The 19,890-nt window shown below is 41.5% G+C and overlaps 2 protein-coding genes across 5 annotated transcripts in view; one reads left to right on the top strand and one right to left on the bottom strand.

The window, feature by feature from the left end:
• Positions 1 to 519: 519 nt before the first annotated feature.
• On the top strand, positions 520 to 10,643 carry LOC110988958 (uncharacterized). The gene is made up of 11 exons (XM_087148225.1): positions 520 to 897; positions 2,093 to 2,825; positions 3,681 to 3,829; positions 4,226 to 4,511; positions 5,464 to 5,590; positions 5,741 to 5,997; positions 6,797 to 6,949; positions 7,060 to 7,217; positions 7,710 to 7,898; positions 8,155 to 8,512; positions 9,320 to 10,643. The coding sequence occupies exons 2-11, from the start codon at positions 2,098 to 2,100 to the stop codon at positions 9,381 to 9,383; spliced, it is 2,469 nt and encodes an 822-aa protein (XP_087004351.1). The 5' UTR covers positions 520 to 897; positions 2,093 to 2,097; the 3' UTR covers positions 9,384 to 10,643.
• Positions 10,644 to 19,890, bottom strand: part of LOC110988957 (serine/threonine-protein kinase PAK 5-like) — a 25,471-nt gene continuing 16,224 nt past the window's right edge. For all 4 annotated transcript variants that reach the window (XM_022252976.2, XM_022252977.2, XM_087148059.1 and 1 more), the window contains exons 7-11: positions 19,709 to 19,845; positions 18,933 to 19,059; positions 17,987 to 18,112; positions 17,672 to 17,806; positions 10,644 to 17,275 (exon numbers count right to left, since the gene is read on the bottom strand). In XM_022252976.2, coding sequence (XP_022108668.2) covers positions 17,120 to 17,275; positions 17,672 to 17,806; positions 17,987 to 18,112; positions 18,933 to 19,059; positions 19,709 to 19,845 — 681 coding nt within the window. In that variant the 3' untranslated portion in view covers positions 10,644 to 17,119. The remainder of the gene's footprint in view (positions 17,276 to 17,671; positions 17,807 to 17,986; positions 18,113 to 18,932; positions 19,060 to 19,708; positions 19,846 to 19,890) is intronic.

Genomic DNA, 19,890 nt, shown 5'->3' with positions numbered 1-19,890 from the left:
AAATTTATTCCTTCCCAATGCTTTTTAAAAGATATATGAAACCACTTTTTTGATTTAAGGATTTAAATTGATAAAGTATTTATATCGATGTTTTTATCTTACTTTTACTGCGTGTCTTGATTTTTAATGGCAGATAATATTTCTAAAAATTATCCAATACAGAGATCTGTTCCAAAGCGTTAAAGGGATATAAAACCTGGTACCCGGACTATCAGGTGGAACGCCTGAATAGTTGATGTGGACACCAGTGTTATTTAATAGACGCGCCATTCGGATTCAATGGCGCCATGGCGCAACCACTAATCTCTACTCAGGATCCAAATGGCTGTGGCTATAAGCCTGCAATAATGTGCGTTCCTATGGAAGCTGGCGGCCGCAGCCAATATTTTTAGACACGATAGGCTAACATCAAGTTCGTTTCGCGCCGCGAAGGTCAACAGTGCGAAGGCATGACGTGCTCGACGCATGTACATGTATATATAGTTAAGTTGGTAAGAGGCGAGTCGGTCAGGGGGCGAGTTTACGAAGGGGCGAGTTGGAAAGGGGCGAGTCGGTTAGGGGCGAGTCGGTCAGGGGGCGAGTTGACCCGACACCATAGCTAGCTAGCTAGCTAGCTAAGCACGTACGGTGTACATGTTGTGCGAGCGGGGGTGTACATGTACATGTACTGTACGTGTACATTTCAACTCCATCTGTAAAGTCGGTGGGCCCATATGCCTAGCATAAAAGATGGGGCAAATTAAGGCGTAAGACTTTAAGTGCACTGCTAGCCTAGCCTCAGCATGCCCAGACGAGTCTAGGGCCAGGCTACTGATAGTGATACATGTGGTTTAGATAGACTGCTCCTACTGTGGGGGCTTCTGGATTGTTGGTGTTGTTCCAGACATTGACAGATTAGTGAGTCCTAAACTAGATATGTGTAGCTAGCACGATCTACCAATAAAAGAAGGGCCTGTTCGTTTCATGTGGATCTGGATCGCAATCTGTTGGATCACTGATTCCAGAACCCACATTCCATGAACCTGATCAGGGTCCAGACCCGTGTGAAACAAGTGGGCCCAAATGATGTTGGTACATGCACACGGTGTGGCACAGTCATGACAATGGGCCATTATGAGCAGACCCAACTGTAGCGCTATGGTTTCAGGGGTGCTTGGCAGTCAACTGAACTGTCAATCCCACCACCAAATGCCTGTTCTCACTATAACACAGCCAATTGTGGTTTGTCAGGGATGACTAGAGCACAGCTTTTGACCACCTACATTTGTACCTCCATGTTTAGACCCATAATTGTGGCAGTGTGGCAATTACACCACCAGCATGTTACCGAGTGAAGCACATTGGAATGCAATAGCGGATATCCACCAATTTTTCCATCATGTACATCATGATCTTTTGTGCTTGAGTAATAACTTTCCTCCAGTAACTTTATCCCTTGAATCAGTGCCAACTTTGTACATGTACAATGTATGTATGCATGTATTTGTGCACCATCATTAGTTGTCATGCCTGAGCTCGCAGGTGATCAACCATCCATTAAGTCAAACCTTGTCGGTTATCTCACCAAAGTGATTCTGTTGGAGCTTAAGTTCACAACGAAATACAACAACTTGTCATCCGGCCTATTTATCCCTAAGTCTTCTATAAATCTTACCCCCATCTCTTGTGCCATCTTGCACTGATGCATTTGTGTGTATTTGTCTGTCAATTGCCACCTTCCTGCCGGATTGCCCCATCAAGGATATGGGGTGCACAATTTAGTTGGCCATATCTTCAACATACACGTACATAGAGTGCTCTCTACCAAAATTGTGCATCACTTGCACGATCCTGCTGCTGTGTCCAAGCACTCAAACATTTCTTCTCATTCGTTCTGCCAGCTCAGACAACACTGTCTTGGTAACTTTGAAACCTTGATTTCCTACATGTATAATGACTTAATATATTTTAGTATACACGTGCTTGGAAACTCGGAAAGGGACTTGACAACAAAAATGAAGCATGTGAAACATTCCTAACAGAAGGGCCATTCATATTGCACTCTGTTTGAATAATTTCAAGTTCACATAATACTTTCATGTTTTTCACCCAGGAAAAATGTCACTCTTCAGTGGGATGAAACTGGCTAGCTCTAGCCCTGACAATCCATCCAAAGGTGGTTCTCGTATGGCAGAACCAAAGGTTACAAAACCACTTGCCAGAACTGAAACGGTACAGACAGCTGCCCAAGAAACCAGCAACCAGAGTCAGTTCTCCTTTATACTGAAAGTTGATGATGGAAAGCAGGAAAATAGGCCTACTTGTAGGTCAAAAGAAGGTGCAAATGAACATGGTGAAGTGGGTGACCAGCGGTCGTGGAAGGACAGTTCCCCAGTGGCCTCGCAGTCGCAACCCCCCAGCCAGGTCTTAGATGACCTGAACTTTGACCTTGACCCTATTAAAGTCAACAGGGATGCCAAAACGCAAAGCTGGAAGTGCCAACCTACTGGCTTCGATCTTCAAGATTTGGATTTCAGTCAGCTACGTGTATGCGATCGGGAAACCCCAGATCTTGGGGATGAACATTCCTCTCTGGACGTTGTGAGATCAGCCAGTAGTTTCAGTTTTATTACAAAGGAAACCTCGGTTACCAGCATGGAAAAGAGTGCCATTGAAGAAGACAGTCAAACTCAGGGATTGTCAGATGAAGTACATGTAGTGAGGAAAGGCAGAGCTGAGATTCATGTATGGGAGACCACAAGCAGAGGTGATGATGGAGATCTCAGCTTGTTGGACAGGCGGAAAGCCATGCAAGAAGAACACATGCAGCGACTGGGTCTCATTAAGTACGTGCACAAATGAATGGGAAAAAGATTAAAGCAAATATCTATTGATAAAATGCTGTGTTCTACTGGCCTGTGTAGTTGTGGCCATTTTTATCTGAAAGCAGATGCATGATCAGCTGATTGAGAATTGAAGTCTTTTTTTTTTGGATCAATTTGCAATTTACTTAAAAGTTGTTCATTGTATTGTTTCTTCCTTCTTCAAATTCCCTCTTCATGAAATTTGCCTACTCAGAAAAATTTTTTTTCCTCAACCAGGATCTTTCACACATCATAAAGTGCTTGACTTGCCCAGAATTCCAAAGTCTATGTATACATGTACATGTCCAATTGCACTGTTGTCATTCTATAAATTTGGGCTCCTAGAAGTGTGACATTTTTGTGTCCCAGTCACACCTGTCCTGTGTCTCTGAGACCAAGTTCAAACTATTTCTTTTGTTTGGCAGGAAATTTGCATTAATTAATCAATTTTGAAAATTAGAGAATGTGTTCTTAACGTGCATGTAAAAATTATATGTCCGATGTGACAGCAACACGAAAAAATTGGACCCCTAATTTGTAGAATGACCCACAAGTTCAAAATGCATTTCGTGCTGTGCTTTATTCTCACAAGAAGTGTAGAGGTTACCTGTAGCTATTACATATGACTTAGTCCTTATCTGTGTGACTTGTCACGCCACTTTCAAGTGTTCAATATTGAATGACGAACAAGGTCCTTTTACAGCAGAAGAGTGACTTAATATGCCATGAATAAGAGAATTGCATTCTTGGATCTGACTCATCTAATCATTCACATGGTAGATACAGATCGCGAAGTGTATTTAGTCATCGGCAAAATTGCGTTTTTGTTTCCCTTAGGAAGGCTGCCTGTGACTTGACAAGCCAGGCAGTGCAACTTGCCAAAGAATGCGTGTTGTCTGGACAGCATCTGGCGGAGAAGCAACAACAGATGCAGGTGCTGCAGCAGCAGGAACAGGAGGCTGTGGGCGAAGAAGACTACGAAAGAGGTAGCAACCACCGAGCGAGTTTGAGCATGAACTAGTTCAACTAACTTCATTGAAAGATGGTTGGACTGCTGGGAATTGACTTAGTTGCATTTTTTTTCTCACTAGCCTTGATGTGAAATTAATTGGGCGAATGATAGCAACCATGAAAACAGCGTAAACTGGAAACTGTGAAACTGTACTTGTGGTTTGAGACTACAAGTGATTAAATGTGGTTTTACTACCCCTCAAAGTCTGGTTTCCAAGTCACAGTACCACAGGTATCGTGCCACAATGAAGTACATCTTTGAAAGCCTTAAGATAAATTGCTCAAGTAATATCTCCCTGTTGCAAAAATTGCATAACATATTGTTTTACCTACTGAAACTGCCTCATCTTGGAAATGGTTTTGATTTTCAGCTGAAGACCTTCAGCACCAGTGTCAGGCCTTAGAGGAGGTTATTCGACATTCCCACAGCTTGCTGCTACCAAATGACCACCCAGCGCTGCGCAGTCTCCTCAAGGAACTCCAGTCACTGTACCAGCAGGAGAGAGTCGAACGAGAGGGCGTAATCCGGGAGCAACAGAGGCTGATTGCCCAGCAGGAGGAGCGTGTGGCCTGTGCCAGGGGACACCGTGCACAGTGGGAAGCCGATCGCTTGCGCAAGGTGCAGGAGGAGAGAAGCAAGCTCGACAGAGACCTTGGGTGAGCAGCAGCGGATCTAGTATGATTGATCTATTGTGATAGATTCGCATTAAGGCAGCTAGTGAAATATAGTCCAATTTTATGATATACAAAATGGACACGGGATGCGAAAAATCTAAGACCAACCAAACTCAACATACAAAATTCCATCAGGTTGTCTAATGAGCGTGGCTAACTGGTGATAGGTCAATTCTAGAGGGGTTGGTTAAGATGCAGACTATTAGTATATTCAACTAACAGTACATTCAGCGCTAATTACAGAATTAAGTGGCAATTAAGAAGACAATGAAGAAATGCTCATTTTCAGAGGTGGGAGGGAAAACCCCAGATGAACTTTCCAGGGAGAACCCACAGCATCAGACAGAGACTGAAAACCCAATCCACCTGCTGACGTAGGCAGGATTGGAACCCACTAACGCTAAATGTATCTTACCAGGAGGGTGATTTTACTGGGCAAATACGCAGGCACCAAAAGTTTCAGTATGCATTTGACGTGATGAGTGCTGAGATGAGTCGTTCCCGAAGCCCTGATGATTCATTGGTGGTGACTCAGTGAGCTATGCACATGGTCTGCCTTTGAAAGCTGAGTGAGATCACTGCCTTTACACCGATGTGGCATGTGAACTATTCACCTGCACCAAAGTCAAGCACAGTGCATGACACTGTACAGAAAGCAAATTTTTTTTTTCCAACCTCTTCTGTGTTTTTTCCTCCTGCTGCAGGTAGCTATATAATGTAAATACCTTCAGAGTAGGAGACCAAAATGTTGAAAATGCCTTACTCAATAGTAAATACTTTCCCTACAAGATGGTTTAATTATGCAAATTACATTCAAATGCACATTCTGAACGTGGAGTTTTTTAATTTTCACATCCAGATTTGCTTTGTACTCATATCAACAAGGGCTTTACAGCAGATACCAGTTTTACAGTCGTAATTTATTCGTTTTTAGGCATCTACATCTGGACAAAGACCACTTGTTTAAAAGAGAGACGTGCCTAGCAGAACAGATTGCTGAAGGAACTGTTCATTTACGTCAGTCCAGAGATTCACTGATGGAAGACAGGGCAAGGGTGCAGGTACGTAAGACTACACTTTTAACTCTATTCTGGGCCGGCATTGCAATTAAACTCGGTACACAATCTTCAATGTTCTATGGTGTTACACGTGGTTAAAGCTAAACCAGACTAATCTCACATGGTAATGTTTCATACTTTCAATTTTTGTAGGAGGAAATCGAGAGCTTAGAGGCCAAACTATCCGCCCTGCGTCTCCGGGAGAACATCTTCTCAGAAGCGATACTGAAGAAAGACCGTGAGATGGAAACAGTGACTGCCGGCTTCAAGGATGAGCAGTCGGCATTGGAGAAAGAGAAGGGAACCCTGGAGGGGGTGGAGCTGGAGCTGAGGAGGAGGAGAGAGCAACTGGACAATGAGGAACAAAGGTTGGCTGGTAGGATGGAGGAAGTCAAGATGACAGAGGAAAGGTGAGAATTGCTCTTTAATCTATGTCAGATAAGCACCGACTTTTACAGAGTAGTCATTGCGCAAGAAAAAGAGGAACATTCTTTGTGTGATACTATTGTGTATTTAATAGCAAACCTCTTGACTGAAGACGCAATTTTAACCACCTGGAGTTCTTGTGAAAAGGTTGCAGCAACAACATGCTGTGGGTGAGAGATTCCTGCCCATTATGATAAAGCCACTTGGACCCAATCATCGAGGACTGACCTCTAGATCTGAGACTAAGACTTTAAGTTTAGGGACTGAGATCAGTGTATTTTTGAGTGAGGCCTTGCAAATTAAGCCTGAGACATGAAGATCTGAGCTCGAGATTTAAAGATCCAAAACAGAGGCCTGCCTAGAGGTCTGATACAGATCTCCGTACGTGGGACTGATAGATCTTGGATACAGAGTGAGACTTGGAATCTTAAGAGTCCTGTTGATCTGAGACTTAGAGTTATAGATCTGACACTGAGACATACTGACCTGAGACTGAAACCTTTAGATCTGAGATGGAGACCATTCAGATCTGAGACTGACACCTGTAGATTTGATGTCTTTAGATCTGAGACTAAAGCCTTTAGATCTGAGACAGAGGCCATTAATCTGAGACGGAGGCTTTTAGATTAGATACTGATGCATGCAGATCTGAAACTGAGGCCATTAAATCTCAAACTGACACCTTTAGATCCAAGATTTGTAGATCTGTGACTAAGACCTTTGGAGTCAAGAAATATCAAGGGTTTTTTATTTGTTTGGCATTTTAATTTATTTACCCTACAGTGAAACCAGACTACTGGTGGACTTGCGAGAAGATCTCTCCAAACAGGAAGATGCCATCAGCAATCTTGAAGACAAGGATGGTTTTACTCTTGCCGAAATTTGGCTGGAGAACAAGTCTACCCCGCTGTCCGAGAGAAGAGAGAAGTTACTGAAGTACAGTTTTGTTGCAGATTATTTTGTGACTTGCTCTTGTTCTACCCTAGCAATATTTTCTGAAAGGCCAACTTTTTTTTTACCAATTAATATTTTTTGTCAATTCAAAGGCAGAAAGAGGCAGCACAACTGAAGTACGAGAAAGTGCAGAAAGCGACATCCAGCCTTCTTCAGAGCCAGACCCGAGTGGTATCTCTGAGGAAGAGAGTGAGTGACACGGAGGGCCACATAGCCTCACTGACTGAGACCAAACAGCTAGCTGTGTCAGGTGAGTTGGGAGGGGAATGGGTAGCCAAAGTTGAAGAATAGTAACCCGATATCAAGCTTGCTCTTACACATGCAGAAAGGATATTATCTAAAAGGAATAAACTGTGAACTACTGAGAGGAAAAATGGGTATAAATCCAATTGCTTGTAATTGCAGTAAACAAATCAGAACATTTGAAGCTAGTTATCATCTCGAGCTAGTTATCATCTTCTACTAAAAATAGAGGTTGAAATGTAATAAGACCTGACCTGTAAACAAGGTTGCAGTGGTTGCAGTTGGTTTTGATTGTTTTCTGAACATAGGCCGTGGCCGAAACAGGCTTCCAGAGCTACGGCTAGGTCTCATGTCTGCGCGTCTCCACGTACTTTCAATGGAGTGAAGACCTAGCTCTAGACAACGGATTTGGATGCAGCCATAGTCTGACTGCAGTGATCCCTGTCTTATAAAGACGGAAAGATATTTCACATCAAATTTTGGGATCGTTCTTTTCCAGGTCGGAACTTTGCGGAGGCTAAGAGGCTGACAGAGGAGATCAAGCAGCTCACAGCAGAAGGGCAGAGCATCCAGAAGGAGATGGAGGAGGTGAGCAAGAGCAACGAGGAGAGGAGCGAGACGGTGAAGACGATGATGGAAGATGCGGAGAGGATGCAAGAAGAGATCAATGAGGAGGAGAGAAAAACAGGTCGGTTGGGATGCTGTTTCCTTGTACGGTCCTAGCATGTGTTGTAGTCGGGTACCTTTCTCCTCAAAACTTAATTTGTACAAACTGTAAGAGCCTGAAGTCTTAAATGTGTTTTGTACCCTTATCCCATACGTTTGCAATCAGTGTCCATGCTGTCCAGCTTTGCTCACACCTAACAAGCTCAAATTTGGCACAAATTGCCCCTGGTTTATTTTCCTCTGCATTTATTATCTTTTCTACCCTCTTTTGTTGTCAGAATTAATGATCAAAGACAACCTTGTGGAGCATATTGCAAACGTGAGAGATAGGCTTCAGAGCATTTCCTCGAGCTCCTTGATGAGGACACTCCTCAAAGCCGAGTTGGCGTCCAGTGCCTTGCAGGCAAAGTTGCTGTGCCTCAAACACGGAGAGCCGTTCCTGGCCGAGGTGGAAGAACTAACAGAGGGTTCTGTGGTTGAGGAAATTGACGATTGTCCGGAGTTGACGCAGGAAGAACATCAGGTTGGGGAGGAATTGCCAAGTGATGAAGGATTGAAGACAGCACAGATGGAATTAGAGAGACTTGAAAGCCAGCTACAAGAAGCAGTACAGCAGGAGGACTACGACAGAGCTGATATCCTTCACTTGTCAGTTCAGCCCACAGAGATATAAACGCTTACACCGCCAGATCACATTAAAAACTACATGTACATTCACATTTTGTGATGTTTGACTAAAATAAAAAATGTGGGTAAATTCACCCCTTGGTCTAGGACTTTATGCACAGTTAAAGAATTCTAATAGTTTTTGACTGTAGAATACCCCCCTCCCCCAAATACTTAATCTGGCCCATGTACATGTAGATTCAAAGCAATGCAGTTGAAACATCAGAAATGAAGAGGCAGCAGGATCAAGAGCAGAAAAAAGAACACAATTTGAGAGCACATGATGAACAGATACAGGCATTGTAAGCTCATCATCTCGAGCTGAGTGCATTTAATGAGATGATTATGCACTACCATCCATGGGTTTACCCATACTTTCCAGAATCATGGTTTTTACAGGCAAGACTGGTAGTCAGATATGTACATGTATGTCTGTACTTCAGGCACAGTCTTAAAAAAAAAAAAAAAAAAGTGGAGAGCATCTCCCTTGACCCCTTGGCTTGGATGCCTAGCTTGCATTAAGTGCCTTGCAGGTTAAAATAGCGTGCCTAAAACCTGAACAGCCATTTACTTTTCAAAACAAAAAGGGGAAATCAGTTTTGTGACCTGATCATGCAAAATTAGTCTTTTCATTTTTACTGCTGTGTATTAGAAAGATAGTTCTTTCTTCTAAAAAAAAATGGAGTTGTTACAGATTTCAGAGGTTTTCCTCAAATGTTTCATTGAATTTTATTTTTATTTTCAGTCGCCATTCATTCCTTAATCATTGTCCGTACAGCTTCTTCAGAGGCACATTGATGCAATCCACCAGCAGAACCAGACTTTGGAAAACAACAGCTGACCAAATGAGGTTCATAATTGCTGCTCGCCAGCAGAACCAGACTTCGGGAAAACAACAGCTGACCAAATGGGGTTCATCATTGCTGCTCGCCAGCCGAACCAGACTTCGGAAAATAAGAGCTGACCAAATGGGGTTCATAATTGCTGCTCGCCAGCCGAACCAGACTTCGGAAAACAACAGCTGACCAATGGGGTTCATAATTGCTGCTCGCCAGCAGAACCAGACTTCGGGAAAACAACAGCTGACCAATGGGGTTCATAATTGCTGCTCGCCAGCCTTTTAAGTGCCACTGATTTTTCCTGGTTTTATATCTGTGCATACCCGTATTAAGTGTTTTATAACAGTAAAACCCTATGTCAGATGGAGTTGAGACTTCACGAATGTACATGTTCATACTTAATGAGCATGAGAAATTTCAAAGACAAAAGTATAGGACAACTGAGACGGGGGGGGATCTGACCAGCACACGCCCCTTTATGAATAGTCACACCCCCTTATGAATAGTGGGAATACAATGACTATCAAGGATGTGAAATAAGTCAAAAGAGAAGTGACAGCAATGTAGCTAGTCAAAAAAAAAATGGTGATTGTGTTCATATCTGTGTGGTTTTCGTATTTGTTATGACGTACTTGCCATTGATAGTTCGGTGCAATATAGCTTACTTTAGTGCAAGTTTAACCACATCTTATCATTCGGGTTACATTGCAATGGCATGTAATTTTGTAGCATGCTTTTCCATTTCGAATGGTACTTTGGCCTCAGAAATCTTTTTCAGGAGGAAGCATTGAAACATGCGCATATCACGTCACACACAAGAGATGATATCCGTGGATGAGACGTTCTGTGTACTTGCACACAATTGGTTCACGGAGACATTGAAATCCTGAGCTCAATTGGTGCTCAGTTTTCAGAAGAAATAAAACATTCGTTTACAGTGCCGTCTCAGAGCTAGAGGCAATCTTTACAATGGCAGCATGCAAGGACAAACACCATCACTGGATGGATTGTACCATTACTGTTTCGATGCCAATAGTTGTCATAAAATTACTTGATAATAGAAAATGTTATCTCTGAAATTCGAGATACTCCCCTAATCTTCAATTGTGCAATTAATGGTTGATAGCTTTTAATGTGTAATTGGTTTGTTTATTGTTTTAATAACAAAATGGTCAATATATAACATATCAATCTTTGCAACTCATTTGGCTTTTGGCACGTATTAAAGTTTTAAGCTGCGAAAGAAGTGATTAAAAGACAAATTCTGCTGGCTACAAAATGTTTCATTTATTATCCCAACTAAATGGTATTAAAACAAACTGTACAAGCGTTATAAACATATCGTTACAAAGCTCAAAGCCCTAATGAATATTTCTCTTGGTACATAAATTCAATTACCCACAAGCAAATCTTGTAACTTGGAATCAACACAAATACCGGAATCACATGCTCAAACATGTTGAGAGACAAACAGTTCCACCCACACTTTTTCACACTTTGGCTCTTAAATGTACTTCACAGTTTCGTATTCTTTAACTGTCGGCATTCTAAGTACATGCAACAATTTTCCACAACACTGAATGGAAACCCCTGGGAAAATTTCCCGAATCTCCATGACAAACTGGGATTCCACTCAGTTGATAGGAAAGCTTCACACAATTATACTGGCTTTTAATACAATTTCCTGTGACAAAAATGGAAAAATCCTTGCACAGTTACACAGACCTTTCCATGGCATACGGAAGTTCTGATTCCTGTCAGTAATACCTCTGTATTCAAAGCATGCCAAACAATCTGTGACAACAATATCCTTTCCATTTCCACTAATTATGGAATCTTGACACAACTCGAGCTCTTGTAATGCAGTTAACTTTCAAACAATGGCATAAAATTACCACCATCAGGTAATTCCAAAATGTTTCCTAACCAGTAAGTCACATCATAAGCAACAAATGTGGTTTTCAGTATTCACAGCAGAGTGACTTGGAGTCATTTGTTCATGCACTAGCAAGTAAAAAGGTGCAAGAAACAGGCAGTTGCAACAGCAAAACTTAGTTAAAACTTTTTGTGAACTACAAAGTACATTAACTGCAAAAGGCCATTTACCAAACAGATATTCACGACAACCAAAAATGCTGAGATGTGTAACTGTCACATTTCCTTCTGTTTCCTTCACTCCGGCAATTTTTGAGCAAACAATTCACACTAATTTATCCTCGCTTTATACAAGGAATGGCCAGGAACTGAATAGTGTAGTGGATGTTGAATCGCATGGCATTCATTTGAATACAAACACACAAATGACATGCAAATTCAACTCAATACATATTTATAGCCATTTGTGACCCCTCCCAAGTCACAAATCCGCAAGTCACAAATTACAGACAACTGGCTACTGAATATTCAACGTTTGAAGTTTTGAAGTTTGAAGAGATTCCCAATGATGTCTCTGATTTCAATTTCTGATTTAATTTCTAACAGCCTGCTTTAACTTGGAATCTGAGTTGTAATGAATTTCCCCTTTGATTTTTTTTGGGGGGGGGTGTTGACTTTTTCTGAATGACAAACTTCTCTTTTTAATATGTAAAATTTTTTGTTTGATTGCAAAACTGGTTGAGAATACCATACCATCAACCGCTTAATGTCTGTTCAATTTTTTTCAGTATTAAAAATTTTCTGCTTTTATCTGATCAAACATTCAAGTTTTTTAAACACCATATTTTTAAAACCAACAATTTCAATGTGATGAAAAATTGACAAGCCGAACAGCCGAACTCATGGGGAAAATCAGGTACGTATTTTTGAAATTTGATGAGAGGTATTATGTCGAAACCCATCCAACCCTCACTGTAGGTAAAGGCTTGACACACTTTTAACCAACATATTCAATACATTTGGTTAAGATATAGTCTTTTAAGCATCGTGTAATCAAGTCCACAAGAGCTATTTTACATTTGTATGAATATTTGATTTGTTAAAATTAGACACAAAATTAGTTACTGTTACACACTATTTCACCACTGTACATGTTGGTGGAAACGCAGTACCCACAAATTTAACCAACAAATAAATACCTTTTAGTGGAACATTCCGCAAAACTGCCAATTCATTTCAGTGAAACCATCACCAAATAATTTCCAAGAGCTACATTAAAGTTTCTCACAAAAAACTGATTTGTTACTGTAATTAATATTGTACAAATACTGATCCCCATCAGACATTTGAACAGCATAAGTATGTGAACTCTTATGCCACCTATTTATGAAAAACATGTTTTTTAAGATGTACAAGTTTGAAACTCTGGGATATGCTCTTTTGAATAATGCGTCATCCATTAAATCAACCAGCCAACATTTATTTTCTTTCATTGTTTAACTGGCATGCGGCACACCAAAAATCATTTCTTTGAATGTAATAAACCACTTGCCCTAATGTTTTCAAGCACTTCAACATTTCACCCTTTTCTAAATCACAATTCACCTTAATGTGTATGATACATGTTCAGCCTTTCTTCCCATAAAAAACTAGAAACTTTTTTTTACTTTCGCAAAAATGCTTAAACTTGTGTCAGTCACTCAGATGCAACTACAACTCACACCACGCATTTCTGATCAAAATTGCTTGTTAAAAGTACCTGTAATATCGTCAATATCAAAACGGCAGCATAGGGTCCAGGCCAACTTACACACAGTGGGCAATGGGATCTTTGAACGGGGTATTTGCCATGATGTGCTATTGTATTTACATTTGCCAAAGTGTTGATTTTCTCCCTCTTAAGAGCATGCGTAAGAGCAATATATACCAAGTATCAGATGAGTAACTTTTCTAGGACTACTTCCCAGATCCAGGCCTGGGCCCAATTTCACGGCGGTGTTTACTGCTATTTCTTGTGCTAACGTAACACAAAAATCTGCTTAGCAGCAAGTACATTTCACAGTGAACATGTCCCAGTTGCTGTGCTTACATGTGGTACAAAAACTGCATGTGCATGCATAGAGATTTCCACTGATGCATCATTATTAAAGCTTAGCAAAATTTTTCCTCATAGGTAAGTGTGCTTTTTGCTGTGCTGTACGGTCTCAATAAACTATGCAGAATCTCTGTCAGCATAACATTGAGTGCTTAGCAGACTGACACTGAGCCCTGGTATTTGCATTTATTAGTAGGACATATTCCATGCAAATGTCACAATCATAATTGCTTGATGTGTATATTGTAAGTGTCTGTGTAAAAGGATCAGAGAAATGATGCACCCCCCCGAAAAAACAACTGATTACAAAATCCTATACCCCTATCAATGCAAAAAGGGATGTAAAAATGGTAACAGAGTCATGACTAGTACACAGTAATGCCCAAAGATCGTATAGCGCCACAAAGCGGTGCAAGATGGCGAACTTCATCGTGAAAACACGTAAAACATTGTAATCCCATGGGCGCCATTTGAGCGAGCGATACGCATGCGCAATGCACAGTAATGCACAGGTGCCGCGGCAGGCATGTGCACCTGGTGAGCCTGCGCCCAAGCATTACTGTAAACTGCGCAGGCGTATCACTTGCTCAAATGGCACCCATGATAATTACATCTTTTGGGCAAGGTTATCCACCTTGCGCCTTCAGCGCTATACCATCTTTGGTAATGCCTATTCTTGACAGAAACTGAAGAAATGATTTCGTTATCATTAATGCATTTCAAACACTTTAAAGATTAACTGGAAATACTTAAACATATACATGGTATTGAGGCAGGTAAATTTGATGCTCAACTGAGGCAATGCTGGAAACCAAACCAAAGGTTTCAAAGATTAAAAAAATCCCAGTTAAAGTATATTTATAAAAGGGAAATCTACATGTATATGCTCAAACTGAGTCAACAATATGTGCTTGATGAAATAGTGATCAACCAATTTAACAGACACACACAAAAACTTAGATATTGATGGGGAATATAAAAACATTCTCCACACATTATGTTTGTCGATGTAATGGTACAACCATTAAAATGATGATACAAAAAATTCAACATAAATAAGAAATTCATGAGAAATGTACAGTTGATGGCTGTATGCTAATGTCTTAAAAAAGCAAAATTAAATATGAAAACTGAAACAAAGAAAGCTTTTATGCAGTGTTAAAAAGGCCTAGATTGGCAAGATTAAATTAAATCTAAATTGAAGATCCCCCAAACAAGAATCCTGCTACTTTTTATAGCCTTGACACAGACCCTAAATGAACAGAAAGATGTAATACCTTTGCTAGATTTATCACACACATTCGTGTCTCTATTGTGGTATGAACGCAACAGCTCCAAACAACTTATATCCCTACCCACACCAAACAGGGGGCCGGGGGGGGCACTGGTGCAACCTGATTCAATCTCCACCTTCTCCAGCTGAGTACTAGTTTTTGACTCCTAGTGATAATATATCTCACAGCTATGCCAATTTCTCAACCTCCCTCTTGTACTTAGACAGTATTTTCCAACAGAATTTATTTCTCAAAGCACCCTAATTTTTAAGTATCAGAGTGTTCAGTCTGTTCCGAGCGCTGGTGCCAGTTTTTCTGAAATGCAGACATGGTGCTCAAAATTAACAAAACATTCAGGCAAGTTCCAAGGCCTGTAATTACTGCAAGCCCATCTAATGTGTTGCCATTTTGTGAAGTTCAATTCAGAAGGGTCCTGCCCTGACCGCCCTACAAGCGCCCACAATCGTGCTGTAAAGTCTTACCCTGTTAAAATTCATATCAATAACACTACCATCAAAAAGGCCTTTCTCAAAAAGCACGATTACGCTGCTTACCAGTCGGTATGAAAGATTTGCGCTAATGTGTTAAGTGGAAGAATGTCCCTGAATATGTACATGATTGTATGAAAAATGGACAAGGATCATCACATCAGGTTTTCTTCCCAGAAAACTAGAGAGAACCAAGACTTGAGGCGACTTTCGTGCACACATCTTTGGGGGGGTGATTTTCATAGTAAGAACTGGCTACATTTCATGTAGTCTAGTTCCCAGACCAAATATTCCTACTGCTGTGTACAATCTTAGGTCCGGTACCCACTACTAGTCAGTACGTGACTAAAATGGCAGAATTCCCCCATTACCAAAATCTTTCAGAAGTGGCCGAAATTTTCAATCACCAAACTCATGTTTGGTGATTTTGGATATTGTACAGTTTGTAACATCTAACATGTATAACCACCTTTCTACAAGGACAGCTCACTCAATTTTTTAAAACTTGTTTTTCAACACTCACCGCCACTTTTAGATGACTTTTGACTACGGTTACTTTGAAATTAAACGGACACGCACATCCCGCATCCCTGACATTAAGTCATACATCTTACCCTGCATCACGCTATATTTGTCAAAGGTGGCTACAATTTATACATGTACAGAGAATTGTGAGGTCCGGGAACCAGACTACATGTCCCGTATTTCTACTTGTGATTGGTTCTCAATTGCTAGGGCTGATATCGTAGAGCTCCTGAGCATGGTATTTGCTAAGTGAAGTAAACATTTGCTCAGCAAAAGTAGGTTACAAGCCAAACTGCTGAATTCCTCTAAGCACCTACAGGAACATTTACTAGGAAGGGCTCTCTGCTTAATTTAAGCCATGTCCAAATTCCTTGACTGTGATCAACAGTTACGCACAAGTCCATGGAAGTAGCTGCAACCAGTTTCCATAGAGTGCTTGCGTAATTTCAAGCCGCAGCCAAGTGATTCGGACGCAGCCTTTCTCCACTGGGCCTGGATCTTAAAGCACAGACACTGACTTAAACAAGAGACCGATCCAAGGCACAAGGATCCCTGTGCAGGAGTTCCTACCCCTCCCCAAGTCTCTCATGATGAAAGCACTGTGCCGGCTTCGTAACACCTGCCAGTCATTGTGCACTTGGGATTGTACACAACCCCTAGATTCAGAGAGTGTGATCATCCTTCAGTTTCCTCCGGGCAGCTTCTCTTCTGACATGCCAGACATTAAAACTGTTATTTGAATACAAACTTCAAGAAAAAAAGTAAAGAGTACTTTTGTTATGATGCTTGTTTGTAACTGCTAACATAAAAATTAGAGTATTGATTATAGAATACATCATGTGAAATCATACAAACAATATACGGAATATTTTGGTGCTTACAGCTAGGAATTTACACATGGTGAAGACGACACACTGGTACAAGTGCACTACTTCTAGTGGATTGGAATAGCAAAATATACAGAATCCGATGTAGTGCATGACCAAACTGGAATACAGGGCATGGAATAAAGATCTGAATGTTTAATGGTGGGGGGGTCTACTTGTCATGAGTGTATAAATACATGAATCAGATAATCCAGAACTTCTTTTTGGTGGAAAATGAGGGCTCAACGGCTTGTTGGTGCTTCAAAATTCAGTGCTCGCTGTACACACTGCAAAGCCCTTCACATCCCCAAGCATCTCGCATGCCCATATTTCACTGACTGGCTTCATGCGGTTAAAGGCATTCACTGATGAAAATATACATGTCTTTTACTCTCCTTCAAATGCAGAAACAAATTTTGCATATTGTTTTATGTACAATGTATTTTTCTCCCTGTGGATTGACTTTATTTGGTAACAGCTGGTTAAAAATAACACTAGAATACAAACTCCACCGAATGTCCCAGAACAGAGCGAGAAATTTATGTTACACAAGTACTGTACATAAGTGCAATTTTGTTGTATATCTACAAGAGGCTCGATCGTACACAAGTTTTTTTACTTGTGCCTGAGTTGTCTCATGGGCCCCAGGAGGGAGGAATCGGGACCGGCAGTCCGTAAGAAGGGGTGTTCGAGAAGCTCGAAGGCGGTGGCACGTTGAGTGGGGTCGCGCACTAACATCCTCTCCACGAAGCCCTGCAGACGTGGCGAAGCCTTGGGAAAAAGTGCGAGGAAAAAAAAACCAAACAAACAAAGTAATTATGCTATTCGAACTGTTAATGATTTGCTTCCCGATGAGTCTGAAGGCATTTTTTGTTTTTTTGCAGGACTTCACTTTGCTTTAATTTGCAACAGAAAAAAAGCAAATGGAGCTATGTTTCCATGTGTGACTCAGTTTGGCATCCTCAGAAAAAAGTGCATGATGTGGGTGAGAAAATGTTGCAGGCTGCTGTTGATTAACATTGCGCAAGATTCTTTTAAAGTCCTTAAACTAGCATATCTCAGTTTGTTGGGTTTGCATTTCAAATCAAAATGTGTATGTTACAAAGCTCATGACAGGTTTCAGTAACATGAAGTCAAATCCTGCCTGTTTGCTAACTGACTGCTCACCTTGTGTGGGTTCTTGAGTTTAGGTGGAGGCATGTCACGGATGCGTCTCATGGCCTGCAACGGGGGCTCATTGAAGAACGGCGGTTCACCATCCACCATCTCCATGACCATAATTCCAAGGGACCAAATATCCACCTTTGAAGTACCAGACAATTGCAATAAGTAACAAATTGTGACTGGCGCACTGTCCAGTTGGTACACACCAGGTCAGTGGACCAACTCGAGAAAGCTGGGGACCTTTTTTTACATTTCGTAGGTTTCATTATCTACACTTAACAGTGTAAATGAATGGCCAGGAATGTCTGGTCTACTGACCTCTGGTCCGTAAGGTAACCTGGAGATGACCTCGGGTGCCATCCAGTAGGGCGTCCCCACCAGCGACTTCCTCCGAGGCATGTCTGAAGAGACTTGAGCGCAGAACCCAAAGTCAGACAGCTTGACCTGAAGAGGATGGGAGACACAAAGTTCACACCAAGTGAATTTCAAGTCGCATCTTCTTCCATAACCAAAAAAAAAAAAACAAGACAAGTAACTCAGGATCAAAGTAATGCGTGAATCAATATGACTTGTCTGGTCGTGTGTTTATTCATGACAACCGTCAACTGCAATGCTGGTATTTCACAATTATTAGTTTACTTTCTAAGCCATTTGCTTTCTGTACTATGGAAGTCAAGCCATGACCAACCAAGCAAGACACACGATTTCATCAAAGCACACCACATACGAGTTTGAATTCAATGCAGGAACTAGGTGGCTCAATGTATCTGCTCATTGGGATTAAAGAACAAGTCACGTGGGAACACCATTTCTGTTAGTGCCCACAGGGTGCCAGCTGCCCGATTTTCAACTGAAGGTGCAATCCTATTTGTGACAGTGGCAGCAACATTCTCCATTCAATTTTTCATGGTGGAACGAGCAACAATGCGCAGATGCCACACACAGCCATGAACAAAAATAAGTGCATTACATACCAAGAGTGAACACCGTCTTCTTCTCGTGTAGTTAAGAAAACTGGGTGAAATTACACATTTTCCCTTGCACTATGAGCACTATTTTATGCTAGATTTTGGTTGATAATTCCTCTTCCTTTTGCCACAGATAACCTGACACAAAAATGTCCCTAAAACTGCTTTCGAGAAAGGAGGTCGCCTCGTGTGGACCTCGCACAATCCAAACAAGGTTCAAACAACCTTCATCATGTAGACCTTTTCTTGATCATGGGTCCGCACTAGGGATGGCAGGTCAGTAGTCCATAACTTACCTTGCCATCATGGGTCAGCAGGATACTGTCACTCTTGATATCTCTATGTATGACACCCTGTGAGTGTAGGAAGGCAAGGGCCTTCAGAATGGCCTTGCAGATGTAGGCTATGCTCTCCTCTTCCAGTCTGCCACCAACAAGAAAAGAGAACAGCTGCGTTACAATTTGCTCTGTACAGGCACAAGAGATGGCATGTTTTTACACGGCACAGACGGGCACGTGCAGATTTAAATGTGCTGGGCGAGGGATGTGCTGGGTGAATGCTTACAGTTTCTGTTTAAATGTGTGTGCAAGTTAAGTAATAGGTTTGTGGTCGTACCATGCAAAAATATCTCCTTTGAATGAGTGGTTCTGAAAAGAACAGGCGGGTACTCAGCGTTTAGGACAGTAACTTGCCACCTTTTCACCATAAAAAGCTTACTCCAATGGGTGCACTTTGGCTGTGAACTGGGCGCCAGTTAAAACGGTTCTCATCAGCCTCTCTAAATCACTGAGACGATGGCGGGGAGTGTTTTATCAGAGTGCCCGACGGATAGATATTTTCCCAACCCCTCCAGAGCTTTTAAATTGGTGTACCAAACACAATGTTCCATCTCAGCTGCAGAGCGGTATTCAAACGGTATTCATGGAACACAGCTCCACTGAGAAACCCCAGAAGGTTTAGCCCACAAAAATTGTGCCTAGTTGCTTAAAACCATGTGGAAGTAATTTACTGAAATTTACGGTTACTCATCAACTATATACTTTTGCTCCGATATGCTGTCTCCAGGGCTTACTTTTGTGTGTGGGTGACAATGTCGGTGAGCGCGCCGCCTTCCAAGAATTCCATGACCACCCAGAGTTCATCCCCTACCAGGTAACTGCTGTACATCTCCACAATGTTGGCATGCTTGTAGTCCCGCATGATGACAACCTAGCAGGGTAAAATGGCAGCAATAAATTTTAACGTTGGTTCTGG

This window comes from Acanthaster planci, linkage group LG01 (assembly GCF_054643075.1).
Source record: "Acanthaster planci isolate LZ-2023a linkage group LG01, COTS_SCS, whole genome shotgun sequence".
In the NCBI taxonomy this organism is placed as follows: Eukaryota; Metazoa; Echinodermata; class Asteroidea; order Valvatida; family Acanthasteridae; genus Acanthaster; species Acanthaster planci.
Note: the sequence above shows the minus strand (reverse complement) of the source record. Positions and strands in the feature narration are given on the sequence as shown.